We start from the raw sequence: 17,089 nt of genomic DNA on the forward strand, positions 1-17,089 counted from the left end.
AAAATATCCATTTTGTATATTTACTTATTATAATGTATAACCAAGACTACTAAGGCAAATAGAGGTTAGTTAATTCTTAAAACAATATCTTATCTACACTGGGTTTAAGGCTTACAAGTATCTAACCAACATTCAATAATTCAACCTATTCATATGGATATCTATGAATAGAGATTCAAAATCACTTCTGCAAGTGTAACACAGTGGAAAACACCGTCAATTGTCATAATTCGAAGATAGCCTAATTACAAACGGTGATATTCAGATATTCTTCTTATCAATGTCTTGAAAACCTGGACATCTGAAGAGTGCATACGCTGTACCTCAGGGATTACTTATCCTACATTAGTGGATCTCTATCAGTCTATGTATCTTTAAATTCACCTGTAATTATGCTCTCAAGGTACCCAGTGGCATTATAACTTACGTAAATAAGAGTTGATGTTGCATGTATGTGCAACGTATGGTAACATTTGATTGTCTTTTTTTTTTAGGTGGGAGCGGAAAAGTACTGTTTATTTTACAGTAGCACATATCTACAATGTCTTTACCTTTATACCTGATGCAACCTGACCGCTAATATAAGCTGTCCGGCTGTTTTCTCGGCCTGCATACGTTATACTTAATCACATCAATTGAGCCGCGACCTTGCCAATGTCACGACCTTCAACTCTGTTCCACTTTAGAGCCTACTTAGCTGAGTGGCAAGGTGTACACAGAATCTATATACACATATATATCATCCAGTGGGTAGTCCAGCAGCTTGGCTTTCCCTTCCAAACCAATCAAATAAAAAATATTCATGCCTTTCACCTGTTTAGTAATAACTTGCTGTAAATACAGAAATGTTCGCAATAGTTTTATGTTTGCAGTTTTCACGATAAACTCTTTGTCGCGAACTTAAAGATAAAATCACTGCAAAATTTGTTGCCCTACTGCCCCTTACTACCCCTACTATTGTCTCAAACGCGAACTTAAAACCACAGCAAACACTCCATTTTCTCCCTACCGCGAAATTGAAACTACACAAACTTAAATGCATTTACAGTAATAAAGCATTTCAGTTGGAATTCACTCAATAGTGAGGTCACAGTAAAATGTATGTTGCCACAAGCTAGTTGCAATTTGGGAAGCCTGTCTACATTGCACATGTAAAATTAACATAAATTTAATGATGATGATTATAAATGGACTTTTTAGGATTAAGTTTCAATGGATTTATTAGGACTTATAACTTGTAATTTGACCCTGGCCTCATCCCTCATGACCTCAATGAAAAGCGGCCTCAAGGTCAACTTGACTTTTTCATGAATAAATAAAGATTCAAAGAAATACATAACCATGTCTCTCATTGCCAAAAATAGAAAATAAAGATCTGGAAAATAAATCTACTGTAACAGAACCTGTGAGACTTCTATAGGAAAGAATCTTGACTTTAGTTTCCAGGTGTTCCATTCTCATACAATGTCATAGAGGGTAGTTTATTGCAAGGATATATACAGCATCTATGCCATTATACGGTTATGGGCTGTATGTAACTACAAACTACATCCAGATGCTTGCTTGAGATAGAAGGGTTGCGCTGGAAAAGAGTCCCAAACTGTTTGGTAATTTGTAGTTAGCTCAGCTGTGGGGGGATCTTCAGTTTCAGATGCCAGGTTCAGATAGAACGTTTAGGTAGTACATGGCAGATCCTTGAACTTCAACCTGACCAGATGTGGTCGTGAGTTTGTAAGATAAGATGGGCTCTAGGTCAAAGGTCAAAGTGAACTAATGGGAACCTAAATCAAACCCGACCAAAGGTCAGATGCAAGGATTTGAGATATAAAGCTACTTAGTAGCAAGCTATTACTATTACTTTATGCCAAAAATAGTTACTCAAGCTACTGGATAAAATTTTGAAACAGTCAGATGTTTCAGACAGTAGCCATCATGATCGATCAGTGACGAAAGATAACGGATGCTGTCTGAAACGTCTGTTTCAAAATTTTATCCAGTTGCTTGTGTAACTATTTTTGGCGTATCTTACTACCTGGATGTCTAACCTTCATCAACGTATTACTTTTACTATATTATTATTAGCGAGCAACACACACTGTTTTTATTTTGCCTGATACCAGACACTGGGACAGCATGCAAATTGATTGACATGCAAATTAAAGCTACCAGGTAATTGTTTGCCCATTGGGGACCTAGGGACCCCCCTCCCCAATTTTTGGATGCCCTGTCTATAAATATTCTACCTAAAAACCTGCTTAGTACTACACACACACTGCCACTGTTGTTTTGTCCACATACTATCTACACTGGGACAGCATGCAAATTGATTGACATGCAAAGCTACCTTAATTGTGTAATTGTCATAGCCAACTGGGGACCTAGGGCCCCTCTCCCCCAATTTTTGGATGCCCTGTCTATAAATTCTAGTTATTTTGCTTCAGTCCCATTTGCAGTGTGGCTAGCTCGAGGACATCATTAAAACAGAAGGCTGGGGTGAAAACTTGCACCTGACTCTGTTCGCTCCCTGAAACTGTGTGCACCAAAGTAAAAACTTTCCTCTGAGATTCTGTTTTCATGTTGATTTTCCAATCTAGCATATTTCTTTAAAATTCTGTTAACCAAGAAATTGAATTGGTGTGGCCTTATAGTAATTACTGCTGTAATTCTTGTTTCTTTCACTGCAACTTTATGTTCACTGTTTTCATGGTCACCTCTGTACCATGAACTTATCATCACGGTGAAAAACCTGTTGTAATTATTCATGATTCCTTCACACATCCATTCTGTAAATCACTGCCGCCACCGTGAAGTTAAAGTTAAGTGAAAATGTCAATTTTCCTTACACCGTGAAATTTTGTTACCGTGAAGATAAAAGTGAATTACAGAATCTGCACCGGTCATTCCTTAATATTCGTGACCTTGACCTCAGGACTAGGTGTGATCATCTTCTCATGAATATGCATGAACCTCTGGGTGGCATATGGTTCTGGGCAAGACCCCAAAGGTGATAATAGTTTAAGCAAGGCCCCCTAGGTTTCTTAATTCCTTGTTAAGCACCTGAGATCAACCATATCTTCAATTTTCATACATGTACATGAAAGTAAGCAAGCACATGAAAGTTTCTTGTCTGAGAATCATTGCGTTTGTTTAAATGGGAAAAAAACAAGTAACACTTCAAAATGAACAAGAGTTCTACGACCTCATACCTTCGCCAAATGATTTTGACCTTTATGACTGACGTATTAGGAGTGTTTTTCATCAATCAAAAATCATACCAGTTGATCCTCCTCACCCAAATAACATAAGTTGTCCAAACCTCCTTGTTATGATTATGAGCTTAACAAAGAAGGTTATGCTAACATTTTTCATCAATAATGCAAATAAGCTCCTTATTAGCATAATTTGATTCAATGGTGTTCACATTCACACAACTTCTAAATGCAACAAGTAGTGGTGCGGATCGGTCCGGCCGGACCGGTTCCGGACTTTTAAAACGTTTCGGTCCGAGGCCAAAAAAAACGAAACGCTGAGAACCGGTTTTTGGACTTGTGAAAATAATTAGCACTTATGTACATATGTACATCCTCTGTTTGATCCTTTACTCTCTAAAACCTTCCATAAATCACGAAGTTTGCGATGGAAAAGACGCAAACATTTGTTCTTGGCCTCTGATATGGCCGCAATGGCCGCTATTGCCGAAATCAGGAAGTCTCACAACTCCTCACGAGATCTGGGTGACGTCAAGGGAACCTAGCGATGTGATTGGCTTAGCCATGTCACGCGTTGGGGGACTTCCCCAATGGGCCCAGTGGCGGCCATGTTTGACCTGAGATAGAGAGAAGAAGCTTTGTTTTGCGGCCTTTGCCTGCAGCCCGGGAACATTGCGTGTCACAGGGTACAGGTCAGGTAAACACAATGCCGGCAGTATGTGAGAAAAATGATCCGGTGTGCCGGGGGCGTCAAAATATATTGCAAGGCTCTTGAGACGCCACCAGAGACAACCCTACATGTAGGTCACCACGCTGATTAGAGAGCATACTAGTACTTTTGTTCTGAATATACACGTTGTTCTGACTGCAGACATGTTTTTGTGTGAATCTTTCCCTAGTTTTGAGAATTTAGGGGGATTAACAATGGTAACAGCATCAGTCACATAATGTGACGGCAATGTTTGGTGCCGGACCGGACCTTACAAGTCCGGACCTGAACCGAAACCTCTGGACTCGAGTCCGGACCGGAACCGGAACGTGGGTTTCGATCCGCACCACTAGCAACAAGTATGAAATTGCCGTTATTTACTAGTATGGAATGATAGTAGTTTCTCATGAATTATGCAAATTAGGTCTAAATTTGCATAATTTCTATCTATTGACATTCCTCTCTTCCTCAGTTACAAATGTCACATATTTGAATAGTCATATCATGGAACACAGCAGGTTTTTGAAATTGCCTCATTAATTATAATCTGATTTGCATAATTATCATCCAATCATACAAAGCATCACGTAAGCTATCTACATAACAAAAAATGACCATCCATCAAGCCCATCTCGAGTTATAGTATTTTCTCATTAATTATGTAAATGAGGTTCTCATTTGCATAGCTGATATCTATTAATATTTCTCTCTTCCTCAGTTACATATGTCACATGTTTGCGAGTCCTATCATGGAAATTGATGGATGTATAAACTTTCCTCATTAATTATGCAAATTAGTTACTGATTTGCATAATAAGTATCCAATCATGTACATCATCGCTCAAGCTATGTACATGCAAAAAATCATGACCTTCCATCAAGCCCTTCTTGAGTTATTCCCTTTCAAAGTCTGAAGCAAAACCTGCCCCTGCAGTTCCAAAAAAGTTGCTAGGGGGCCCAAACCTATACCACTTACTCTCTGCCCAACGAGCTATCTACCACTCAAAAATCAGTTCCATAGCATGCCCACAACACGAGATATCATAACAGGAAGTTCCGCTGCAGTACCGTAACAAGCCGCTAGGGGGCCCAAAATCTAATCATTTTCAGGTTTCATCGAGACGTACCAACATACCAAACACCAAGACAATCCTTCCAAGAATTCTCGACTTATCGTGTTCACTAACAGACACACAGACATGCTCGGTATTCCCATGCTGTGGCACTGCATTAATGACTGTTCTTACTCATATAAGGCCGTGTATATCCAACTTTTGTCTCCCTCAACCACATTCCACACCAATGAATACAGGGCTGACGTTACTGTTGAGTTGCGCAGTGGTGTGCAAAAATTGCGAACACAAATTGGGTCCTCACACTAAACTTTTGAAACCCCCTTTTTTTCTTGAAAATTTTGGTCAATTTTGGATTCTTTTGGGCTAGAAGGAACGGATAGGGTCTAAGCTTTCCCAGTTTGGTCAAAATTTGTATGTTTCAGTCTTTTAATTGGTGTTAGGAGATATCTTTGTGGTTTGGTTTCACATGCTCCGAGTGGACTCTTCCAGGCTGGGAGTAGGTGAAAGTTGACGATTGTTTTAGTCTGTCAGCTGTTACAAGAGAACGAGCTGGTCAACTGTCTATTTTCTTTGCATGATTCTAAAGTAGACAGATGTGGCTTTCTGGTGCATAAGAATTTTGGGGGCTTGCAATTAAGGTGAATCCTTTTCTGAGCCCTTGTTTTAGTGCTTTAAAGCATTACTGCCTATGGGCAAGTCTATCTCTTGTATCTGCCCTACAGCTGGCTGATAGCCAATTTGTCCCTGGCAGTAACTGACGTTTCCTGCCTGCCTCATGACCCCTCATGACCCCTCATGACCAACTTTGCAACCCTCTACCCGTATCAATATCCCCTGAAACAATACAGCCCACACGTCGCAACCAGAACGCATAGTAAAGCATACAATTGAACACATTTTTACACTTTTCTCGTTAATTATGCAAAGTACTTCGCCCAAAATCTAATCATCTTGAGATTTCCCACATACACACGGACACACCAAATACGACAACAAACCATCCAGGCGTTCTCGACTTATCCTGTTCACTAACAGACACACAGACATTCATCAAAAAATAACCTACTCGACGAAAAATTTCGTCGCGAAGGTAATTTATACAGATACATTGATGAAGGTTAGACATCCAGGTAGTAAGATAAGTCAAAAATAGTTACCAAGAAACTGGATAAAATTTTGAAAAAGTCCGACGTTTCAGAAACGCCAAAAATAGTTACTCAAGCAACTGGTAAAATTTTGAAACAGACGTTTCAGACAGCATCCACTGACTGTTTCAAAATTTTATCCAGTTGCTTGAGTAACTATTTTTGGCGTATAATACAGATACAGATTAGATATTGTACAAAGAGTCCCATATATACATACAGAGACAGCTACTTATACAAGAAGTCTTCAAATTATTTTATGCAACTTTTATGCAATAGCCAATTTAAACCTTTGTGAAGATCTCTCTGGAAATTGCTTTTGCCCACCTTATAAAACTTTAAAACCGTTCCAGGGAATGAGATGAAATGAATACATTAGTAAAGCCCACTCTGCAATTATGCCCAATTAGTTATACATTATCAGCATTGTAGGTGTAACCCAGAGATAAACCTCTCCTTATCAAATCCTACTGATTCTTCCCACCCAAATTGAAGCATTTCTGTTGTTAATCCAGTTTTTATCCATACTATGCTGTGTGTCTCGCTTGTTCACTAATCAGTTAGGACTGTGAATAATGTATAAATGCTTACAAAGAATAGTCAGTATTATACTATAGGGAGGATGTAAACATGCTATATGGCTATGGTATAGGGTGTTCGCACTCACGACATACAAAAGTGTTGTCGTTCATGTTGGGTGTTTGAACCTGGAAGTTGTCAGGTAAACTTGACTTTGTAAATCTAACAGTCAAGTCATCATGACATGGTCGTGACTATAGTTTTTCATGATGGCGTCACATATCGTGATGGCAGAGTGTTTAGCCCAATGGAACTAAATTCAGTCACTGACAGTGTTTGAAATATCTCCTTGGAAAACTAGACATTATTCGCAGAAACAAGATTATTCGCAATTATACATTCATTAGTTCAACAATGTAGTGTGTCGCCCGGGGTGTGACCACAAATCAACATAACATGAATATTGAGTGACAGTGACAGATACATGTAGACAACTGAAATATAACAAAGTAGTACGTACAACCAAGTAAAGCAAGATCTATCCAGGTTCGTGAGTGGACAACTCTCAATGGGAAAGTGTTTTTTGTACCCAGGCTTTAGTCTGAGCCACTGCAGACCGCTATGGGTGGTCACACATGATGATAATGTGTCTTTAGATTCTGCATTCTAGTTATGTGTCTTTCGCATCTTATGTTTGATTGCTCTATTCCGTCAACTCTTCTATTATGTGATGTACCAGATGTACAGACCACAGGAAGAATACTGTAATTCTTGTTTCTTCCACTGTAACTTTATGTTTAATAATTTCACAGTCACAGCTGTACCATGAAATTATCATCACCGTAAAAAACCTGTTGTAATTATTGATGATTCCTACACACATCCTTTCTATGAATCACTTGCTACCACCGTGAAGTTAAAGTTCAGTGAAAATGTCAATTTTCCTTCCACCGTAAAATTTTGCTAACATGAAGATAATACACTAGCTGAAATGTCAAGCTAGTTGTGGATCTAAATAAAGTCAACGTTTCCAGCCTATCAACCTTTGCAAGCAGAAGAGAGATGTATTGATCCTATGATTGATCCTGACATGACCTGTCAATATTGATCAGTATTGATGTGACAGGTGACAGGTGCGCCCACCTGCCAGGTGTGCGGATATTTCACCTGGACCGGTGGGAAAAGGATCAATGTCTTGCCATCTAACTTTCCACGGCAAAAAGAGAAGATTGTCTTTAGTTAGCATACTGAGTTGGCCGTTTGCTTGAACTTCGGAACTAGTAAGTTGAAGGTTGAGTTGTATGTTCGTCTGTATTTTTGTGGGTCAGCCGTTACCAGCGAGAACTGCCTTGGCTGACCCAGTGTAATGACTTGTTTCATTTTGAATAAATACCCAAAAAAATACAAATACAAACATTAATTTTCTATTGGTTAGGCAGCAGGGACATCTAATAAAGCACAATAACTTGAGTTTAAGCAAGTGATCTATAATCTCTCTAGTCCAGTAAGCATCTAATGATGCAAGTCTAGTTGGATTCACTTAAAGAATTATAAATGATAAGTGCACCGAAAGATATATACTTGACAGTACAGCAAAAAAAGAAATCAAATCCTGGTACCCCAACAGAGAAAAGTTATTCACTGCTACATATGCCTTGTAAGCCATTGGTACTCAGTATGTTTGCCTTAGACCTGACAACAAATACGGTAGCCCTGGAGTACAAGTGCAGTAATTGAGACTCTTTTGATAAACTGAAAGGAAAGCGCTCAGATAGATGTCATAAACCCTGATTGAACCACTCGTGCAGTGTGCACCGGTGTAGGCGTGTCATGGCAACAACGGAAACTGAGGAGTACTAGTGACGCAGGCCATGGTATAGAGGTTAGCAACCCTGTTTCTAGACTACAAGGTTGCTGGGTTGGATCCTCATTTAGCCATTGATATTTTGAAACAATTATAACATGCTTACTGATAGGGGTTCTAGTCTTTTAGACTCAGAGGGGTCATTGTAAGGTCCTGTGTTGAAAGAAAACTACAGTCTGAGTGTATTACTATTAGATTATTTGCTGATACTTTTTAGCCTTAAGTACCCCCAAGTGTTTGATACTAGCTCAAACCAAGTAGCTTCCAACATAGCTTTCACAAAACAGGGGACCATGGGCAGTATGTACTCATACATTTGACATGCATCCTCAAACCCTAGGGAGAAAATGGAGCAGATCAAATATTGACAATGCATGCCACCTAACCCAGCTGTGGGAGGGGGAGTGAAAACGTAGTTTAACAATTTTGCAGAAAGATAGGAAAATATCTACAGAATTTTTTTTGATTGTTCATCAAAACGACATTTATACTGACAATTCAGAGTCTGCACAGCAAAAGTGACACATGTACTATTGCAGTGATGAAAAATACATAACTGTGGTCTATCTGGTCATTGAATTTATGATTCTTCTAATTCATATATTAGCAAGTCTGTATTCTGTACAGAAGACAATGGTTAAATCAATTGACCCATTCACTCATTCAGTCCTCTCTATTCACTATCAGAAGTATGTAATTTATGCGAGTTTATGCAATAGCTTCATCAATAAATACTTCAGCCCCCCATTCATTCATTCATTTGTTCTTTCATTCATGCTTTGAGTTAAAGAGACAGGTAGACACCGTACAGATGTAAAAGAATATACCCGTGAGGTAGGAAAAACAATTGAGATTAATGAAAGACCCTAGAGCAACTTCTTTCCGACAAAACGCAGGTGCCGTAAAACGCTCCTCCGACGTGCGTGGGAGGAAGCGCTGTTGTACGCTGTGGGGGCGTGAGTGTTTTCATACAGGCTAATGACCACCCCTCCCACCCACAATCAGCGCCCGGCTGTCAAAAACAATCGGTCACAAGACGGGGGTCGTCTTGGGCAGGGTAAGACTTCCCTCACGCCCCCTGGGTGGCGGGGTCGCCGGTGTGACAAGGCTAGGGGGGGGCACAAGGCCGTCTGATATCAGAGATGGGTGTACCGGTGACTCACTCACATCTCGTGACCGTTCAGACAACCACCTGCAAATAATTTCCCGCGCCTGATAAATTATAATATTTACAGCGAGTTAATGAGAACACTCGTGACATATGAAACAAATCAAAGGGGCGAGTACGCCGCTCCCGGGATTCGAGCCCCGAACTCCCGATCCGCACGGCAACGCCTTAACCACTACGCTAAAAGGTCGCGACCAGGTAGCCTGGTCAGTTGGAGGCGCTTGAACCCCCACTGTTACACATACTGAAAGTCGGTTCCTTCTCCTTCTTATTTCATCATCCGTCCCTTGCTATCTTCGTAAAACGGGGCGACACTACGAGCGTACGTAAAGCTAAGGTCATATATTTATACTCGGAGATGGTGAATGATTTTATTCTTAGTAGCAATTTATTTTTTTAAAGATCGCGGACAAACTTACTAACGCGTACGGTTTGAATCTGACACGTACCCAGCCGGCTCGAGCGTTATAATACCTCCCAACAAAACTGCTCATGACGGGGTTTAATTACGCCGAATTTCATACGGAAGCACGGGATATATCGGGTTGACAAAATAACATTGGACCGAGAAGATATCGCACTGGGATGAGCGATGACATGTCCTTCTTACCGTGAATGGCGTCCCGTCCACATTGCCGACGGCGAAGCAGTGGTCGCCGGGGTTGACCGCCCCGGTCAAGACTTGGTGCTGTTTCATGAGCCGGGCACAACGGTTGATAATCCGGGGGAAGAGCAGCAACAATTCATCGAAAATCGTGAAAATGAATATTTTCTAGGTGGGAACGACCGCCATGTTGGATCTGTGATCTCGCGAGAGTTGTGACCTTGTACGTGAGGTTACACGCGAGGTCAGCAGATGGAATATTACACTTAAAAACATGGGTAATATTATAGAAGGACAGATTAATTTACGGTAACAGACATACAATTGTTTGATATATACGACATATCTATTTAATATAGATTGTATATGACACAATTATTGTTGTTCTGATTTAGTATTTGTTTACAAACAAAACCCTTAATTTTATTATAATGATTCCCCCATACGGTTGCCTATGGTCTAGACCAGTATGGCGGACGGTGAGGGGGACGGGTCTGCTGCAGACGACAGTTGGTTTTTTGACTCCCTCGGTCACCTGACGCCAGAACCACCCATAAAAAGGACAATGTGCGACAGATGCGGGTACTGTACGCGTCTCCACGAAGATTCGTCTCTGAGTTTTGTCATCTAACTGAGTTATAGTCTGTTAAAATGTTGTGCAAAACCGGCACCGGTTGGGGAGGGGGGCACTTACCTCTCTATGCTTGAAAAAAAAAAAAAAAGAACTCGTCAAAATATTATCGATCGGATTCGTCGCTTTACTTGAATTAAAAGAATAGAGTGATGTTTTTTAAACCAATTCGATCCCATTTCTTGTTGCTGTCGGAGAATTTGTACTGATGTAATTTAAACGTTAGCTGTATTTTTAGACGCCTCAGGGTCCTCTACTTGGAGGTGTACAAGGCATAAATAATATCTTACCTAAGTTATTTGTGTGAGATTGTCTCTCTTTATGACTGCCCTCAGCCGACCTGCGACCGTGTGCCTGTGTCCGTTCCTGCCCAGACAGCCTCTGCAGGTGTCCACAACAGTCTACATCATTCAGCATCCACATGAGGTGAGGTTCCTGCCTGAAGGTTGGCATCTGAAGTAGCCACGGCGACGTCTGTTGCAGGGCTATCTGTTGCTTAGAGTCTTATGCATAAGCCCCACCACCCAGCCCCCACCCCCCGAGATTACCCCAAAGTGTTCAAATAAACGCGCAACGATGCACCAATGGTCCAAACTCTGAGTGTCCCTCACTTCCAGACGGCCTTACCTAGAGAAGCGGAAAAAGTTTTCACCAGCTGTTACTTGTTGGTATATACATGTTAGCTGGTGATGGACTGTGTTAATGAACTAGGAGTATATGTAGAACTTTTGTTGGACTTATTTTCTTTTACATAGTGTAATATACTGTGCAATCAAACAAATGAACCTTAAAACAAAATTTTAAGCCAAAATTGCAATCAAAATTTTATCCAGTTGCTTGAGTTACTGTTTTTTTGCATATCTTATGACCTGGATGTCTAGCCTTCATCAACAAACCATAAGACACAAACAACATGTGTAAACACAATCCCCCCCCTCCCCCCAGGAAACCCGAGTGTTGCGGACGGTCCCTCTTCTAGCAGCCTGTCTCCCCCCGGACCGATGTCACGTCATCAAAGGAAGGAGGTTCAAACAAGGACAGTGAGTATATGTGTTGGCACTGTTCAACGAATATTAACACACTTTGACATGCATAGCACACCAGCTTCTGTTTCTGTATACGTATTGTTCAACCGGTAGTAACACACCAGCTTCTGTATCAATATCATTATCATCTTATTTTCTTTCAGTTCCTTTTAAACAATCTACTTATTTGTTATCTCTCTATATATATGTATTGTTTAACTGATGTAACCTGATGTAATACACAAGCCTCTGTATCTGTATAACCATATTGGCACAACACTGTGACCTGGCAGGCATGCGATGACTACATGTCACACCTAACCCTCTGATGATATCTACTCTGTTCTTATGTTTTCCCCTTGCTAAATCTTTACTATAAAGTGTCTTTGGACCAAGGAAATACCTGTGCACTGGTCTGGAAAAGAAGATACCTGACTCTCTGAATCTTTCCTTGCAGCCACCCTGAGTTGGATCGGATGCTATCCTCTCCCAACACCTACGTGCTCTATCCAAGCGACGACGCTCTCGACATTGATGAGGTTGCCATGGCAACACAGTCGGCCAGTCAGGACCCGCCCCAGTACAATATGGTAATCATCGATGGCACTTGGACGCAGGCGCGGGACATTTACACGGCCAATGAGATCTTCCACTTTCCCAAACAGGTGAGGTCTGAATGTAAAAAAGGTAAAGGCACCAGAAGTCCCATAGCTTTTTTGAGGCCGTAGGGGCAGTGGATTCTTATCCACTGTGTCTGTGCATGCGGTATTGTAGAGTGAAGCCCAACCCTCTCATTCCACTGCCTTTTATCTCCACAACCAAAGTCAGCTACCCATTTTTAAATCACCAAATTGCTAGCTTCCCCACACATGTCAGTGTTCTCGCCAGGCCTTTTCAGCATAGGGGCCCCCTATGCTGTGATTTGGACCCCCTATGCTGTGGTCTGGACCCCTATGCTGTGTTTCAACCAGCATAGGGATGTTTCTTTCAGGAAAGAACCATGTGACCCTTCATAAATCTTATAAAAAGTTCATATTTGGCTTTAGAATGAGGCTGTAACAGAGGAAAAACTTTACTTCACAAAATTTATCCCTCAAAATGCAGGAAATAGTGTCTCATTGGGTTATGAATTCAAACATTTTCCAGGGGAACAAGCCAGACTCCCTACTCTGTGGTAATTTCTTCGTAGCTTGCGCCGCGTAAAGTTGGCCTTCTGTACCTGACCCCTATGCTGTGAAAAAATTCTGGCGAGAACACTGCATGTGCAAGTACGTCCAACCCCCAGATGATGGGGAACGGAAGACGTTAAACTGGATAGTGCGTGTGAGTGAGTAAAGTACAAGCTTACTTGAGCATTGCACACCATGGGGTACCCCTACTCTTTTCAATGGTTGTTGTGGGTTCCTAAATATGTTTGTAGTTGGTAAGTACAAGCTATGTATGGAAGCTAATAGGTTGGATTCAACATACCCCTATGCTTATTGACAAGTGTGGTGAGTTTAAAGCTTGCTGTTCACATACTAGTATTAGACAGATAGTACAGAACTAAGATTTTATTCCGATGCAAAATTCAGCACATTGAATATGAGACAGATGGTTTAAGATACCCTCGGTGAGTTCTAGATGTAAAGCAGCAAACTTGTTCATCATATTCATCATTTCTTGCAGCATATCAGCTGTAGCCAAGGCGGGGAACCACTATTCTCCAAGCAGAGGTTTCGATCAGGGGAGCTAGTACTGGCCGGGATTTTTAGTTACCCCCCCTTCAAAACCTCTGCTAGGAGAATTGGGCACCACAACTTTATTCTGTTTTGTTGAAGTAAGAAGACTTTTCTGTTTGTTTCTCCAGGTAAAGTTGAGTGGAACAGGAGTCAGTGAGTACGTCATCAGGACCCAGCCAAACGACACCAGTCTGTCCACCCTGGAGACCGCTGCTGTTGCCATGGCAGCACTCGAGCGACGCCCAGAGATCAAAGAGGTGAGGGCACTTGCTCTTGACTACTTCTCCTAGTAAAGTTGTAACATTTGCTGTAAGTTACATGTAGCAGTCTAGTATTACTATTGGCATAAACTCACACATGACTAGCATGCATGCATTAGAACAAACTAGACCTGCTTCCAAAACCTATCCAGTTGCTTGAGTAACTGTTTTATTGCATATCTAATTACCTGGATATCTATAACCTCCATCGACATAGTATATTTTGTTGTCTATGAGCTTACATAGATAATGACCCCCCCCCCTCCTCCCACCCCCCAGGTTCTGTTTGCCCCCCTGCGTGCCTTGTGTAAGTTCCAGCTAGAGTGCGGAGCGCAGCCGCACCAGAGTAAGGAGTATCTGAAGAGCAGAGGGCTGTACAAGAAACCTTCACATCATCACACCAATCAGCTCTACAAGAAAACCTCTCCCCACAACATCACAGGGAAAGCTGGGCTATGACACAGGCTCCCACCTAGGCTGATAATATCATTGTTTTTCAAGTATAAAAGTGTGAGTGAGAGGGGAGAGTCTGTACCTAGGTTCACATTGTTTCAGGGAGTAAAGACGCTTTCAACTTGACTGATATTGTTGTTTTTTCGTAGATGTTGAAATGGAAGATTAACATGAAAACAGAGTGTGAGGGGATGTCTGTACCTTGGTGCACAAAGTTTCAGGGAGTAAAAAGGCTCTTAACTAGACTGATATTGTTGGTTTTTCGTAGATGTTGAAATGGAAGATTAACATGAAAACAGAGCTGTGGGGATAGTCTGTACCTTAAGCTTGGTGCACAAAGTTTCAGGGAGTAAAAAGGCTCTTAACTAGACTGATATTGTTATTTTTTCTTAGATGTTGAAATGGAAGATTAACATGAAAACAGAGTGTGGGGATAGTCTGTACCTTAAGCTTGGTGCACAAAGTTTCAGGGAGTAAAAAGGCTCTTAACTAGACTGACTGATATTGTTATTTTTTCTTAGATGTTGAAATGGAAGATTAACATGAAAACAGAGTGTGGGGATAGTCTGTACCTTAAGCTTGGTGCACAAAGTTTCAGGGAGTAAAAAGGCTCTTAACTAGACTGATATTGTTATTTTTTCTTAGATGTTGAAATGGAAGATTAACATGAAAACAGAGTGTGGGGATAGTCTGTACCTTAAGCTTGGTGCACAAAGTTTCAGGGAGTAAAAAGGCTCTTAACTACACTAATTATGTTTTGTTTTTCTCAGAGATTGAAAGAAGGAATGTTGAACTGAAAGATTATTATGAAAACAGAGTGTGAGGGGAGTAAACATATATTCAAGAGATTCCTCCCAACCCTTTGTTTTCAAGATGTCCTTTTGGTGACTTTTTAACTAGAATTAGCCTGGAACCCTGTCTTGTTAGCCTTAATTTGCTTCGGAGGTAGCTTCCTTTGGAGGCAGACTTAAGTTAACAAGGCTGTATTCCAGGCTACTTTAAAATGTCCAAGAGCAACGAGATGTTGGTCGTTGTTTGTCTTTTTCGTATTGGAAATTGTACTTATGTTGTGGTCACTTATCAATGTGTAAGTCATATCACTACACTGCAGCAGGTTGACTACTTGAAGTAATTGTAGTATTTTCTAGCTGGTAGATGGGAAAATTTCACAAAGATGATATATTTCATATATCAGCAATATCTAACAGTTATCCAAGGAACACCTAAATGGTGAAACTTTAATTTGCTAATGAATATCTTGACATATTCAGCTGACAAAGTCAGTACTTAGTGTGGCTTTGAAGGTTGATTTATTGAACAACGTGTAAGCTGCAAACATTCACCCGCAGAAGGTTTACATTGTGTGACAATCTGTGTATCTTAATGGTTCTCAGAGATGGTTTGAAACCAATTCTATAGCCCAACAACCCTCTTCTGTTTATCTGACAGAATCTCAACATAACTGGCACGAGGGGTGATCAATAAGTCCTCGGCCTCACCCAGAAATAAGTTGCAGAAGTCAAATTCTGGAGCATAATTATGAAGTATGACATCTTTTAGCAATATCCACCAAACTTCAAATTATTGTGGCCAATACTTTTTAGTCGACGTTCATTTGAAAACTAGTAGGTAAGTGACTAGAAAAACAAGGGTGCACTGTGGTCAGAAATGTGTTGGTCGAGTCCTTCATGCCATGAATCGGCATAAAATCATCAAAGACATTGTCAAAATGTTTGATAAAGCTTCCCTTCTTATTTCAACTAAAAAGAAGTGGGTATCTGACTTTCAGCAGAGCAAGTTGGCCAGCACACCTCAGGTCGCAGCTCAATGGTCCATGTTTCTATCCTTATCTCTCACCTAATGTTACTGAGTGCCGTCTGCAAAGCAATGACCACAATAATTTCCAGTTTGGTGGATATTGCTAAAAGACGTCATACTACATGATTATGCTCCAAACTTTTACTTGTGCACCTTATTTCTGGGTGAGGCAAGGACTTATTGATCACCCCTTGTACTTCGCCCTGTATGAAAGTGACATTAACTTCTTTATCATTTGTTTGCAGCATGTATACCTCCTCCCTATGTCCACAATTGAAAATTTTGCCAAAACTTGCTGTTTCGTGCACACATAAAAAACAAATTGTCATGGGAAGAGATAATGTATCAGAATCTCTTAACAGATTTAACAATCTCTTAACAGATCTCTTTGTTTTCTTTGGAAGGTATTGGAACTGAACAGATTTTTTTAAGCTTGTTTGTTCCTAGTCATTCAAATGAAGGTTTTTAATGATGCAGTACTGTGAAACAAATGTAAAATATATATCAGAGACTTATAATATTACTGGTGCCAAACTTGCCTCTGCTGCCATGGTTTGTGTAATTATAGGATATTTGACTAAACAGAGTTAGTGTCAGTGATACATCGTCAAACATTGAATTGGAAAATACATTCTTCTATTAAAACGGAATTGAAAAGTCTGAATTTTTGTTGTTGTTTTAAATATAAGTTTTGAGCTCTATAGTTTCACCGCCGTGTCTTCTGGTGCAGTGGGTGGATGGCAAATGACAGAAGCGACATCTATCGTCCAACCCTGATACTGCACCCTGACATTTAATTTCGGGTTAAAGGTCATTGTGGGGGCAGGGGTATACCGAAAATTAATATCTGCCAGAAAGTTGAAATTAGACTTTTGTAGGAATTAAAT

General features: G+C 40.6%; 2 protein-coding genes across 3 annotated transcripts in view; one reads left to right on the plus strand and one right to left on the minus strand.

The window, feature by feature from the left end:
- Positions 1-10,519, minus strand: part of LOC136426459 (dmX-like protein 2) — a 112,204-nt gene extending 101,685 nt beyond the window's left edge. Inside the window, exon 1 of the mRNA XM_066415123.1 lies at positions 10,301-10,519. Within this exon, the coding sequence (XP_066271220.1) occupies positions 10,301-10,387 (87 nt within the window). The 5' untranslated portion in view covers positions 10,388-10,519. The remainder of the gene's footprint in view (positions 1-10,300) is intronic.
- A 218-nt stretch (positions 10,520-10,737) lies between these two features.
- On the plus strand, positions 10,738-16,866 carry LOC136427169 (tRNA-uridine aminocarboxypropyltransferase 2-like). 2 transcript variants are annotated; one of them, XM_066415936.1, is made up of 6 exons: positions 10,738-10,876; positions 11,261-11,351; positions 11,871-11,965; positions 12,408-12,615; positions 13,800-13,928; positions 14,211-16,866. In XM_066415936.1, exons 1-6 carry the CDS (start codon positions 10,764-10,766, stop codon positions 14,388-14,390), a joined length of 816 nt encoding a protein of 271 aa, XP_066272033.1. In that variant the 5' UTR covers positions 10,738-10,763; the 3' UTR covers positions 14,391-16,866. The 2 variants fall into 2 exon arrangements, with proteins under 2 accessions (XP_066272033.1, XP_066272034.1); XM_066415937.1 differs by having other exon boundaries at positions 10,766-10,881.
- The last annotated feature ends 223 nt before the right edge of the window (positions 16,867-17,089 follow it).

The sequence above is a fragment of the Branchiostoma lanceolatum genome, chromosome 2 (assembly GCF_035083965.1).
Source record: "Branchiostoma lanceolatum isolate klBraLanc5 chromosome 2, klBraLanc5.hap2, whole genome shotgun sequence".
Classification (NCBI taxonomy): domain Eukaryota; kingdom Metazoa; phylum Chordata; class Leptocardii; order Amphioxiformes; family Branchiostomatidae; genus Branchiostoma; species Branchiostoma lanceolatum.

Excerpts from the sequence above, each read along its gene's own strand:
- LOC136427169 (XM_066415936.1), top strand. The coding sequence starts at position 10,764 with ATGGCGGACGGTGAGGGGGACGGGTCTGCTGCAGACGACAGTTGGTTT. Across the intron at positions 10,877-11,260 it reads ACAATGTGCGACAGATGCGG|CCGACCTGCGACCGTGTGCC; the intron begins GTACTGTACGCG and ends GACTGCCCTCAG. Across the intron at positions 11,966-12,407 it reads AGGAGGTTCAAACAAGGACA|CCACCCTGAGTTGGATCGGA; the intron begins GTGAGTATATGT and ends CTTTCCTTGCAG.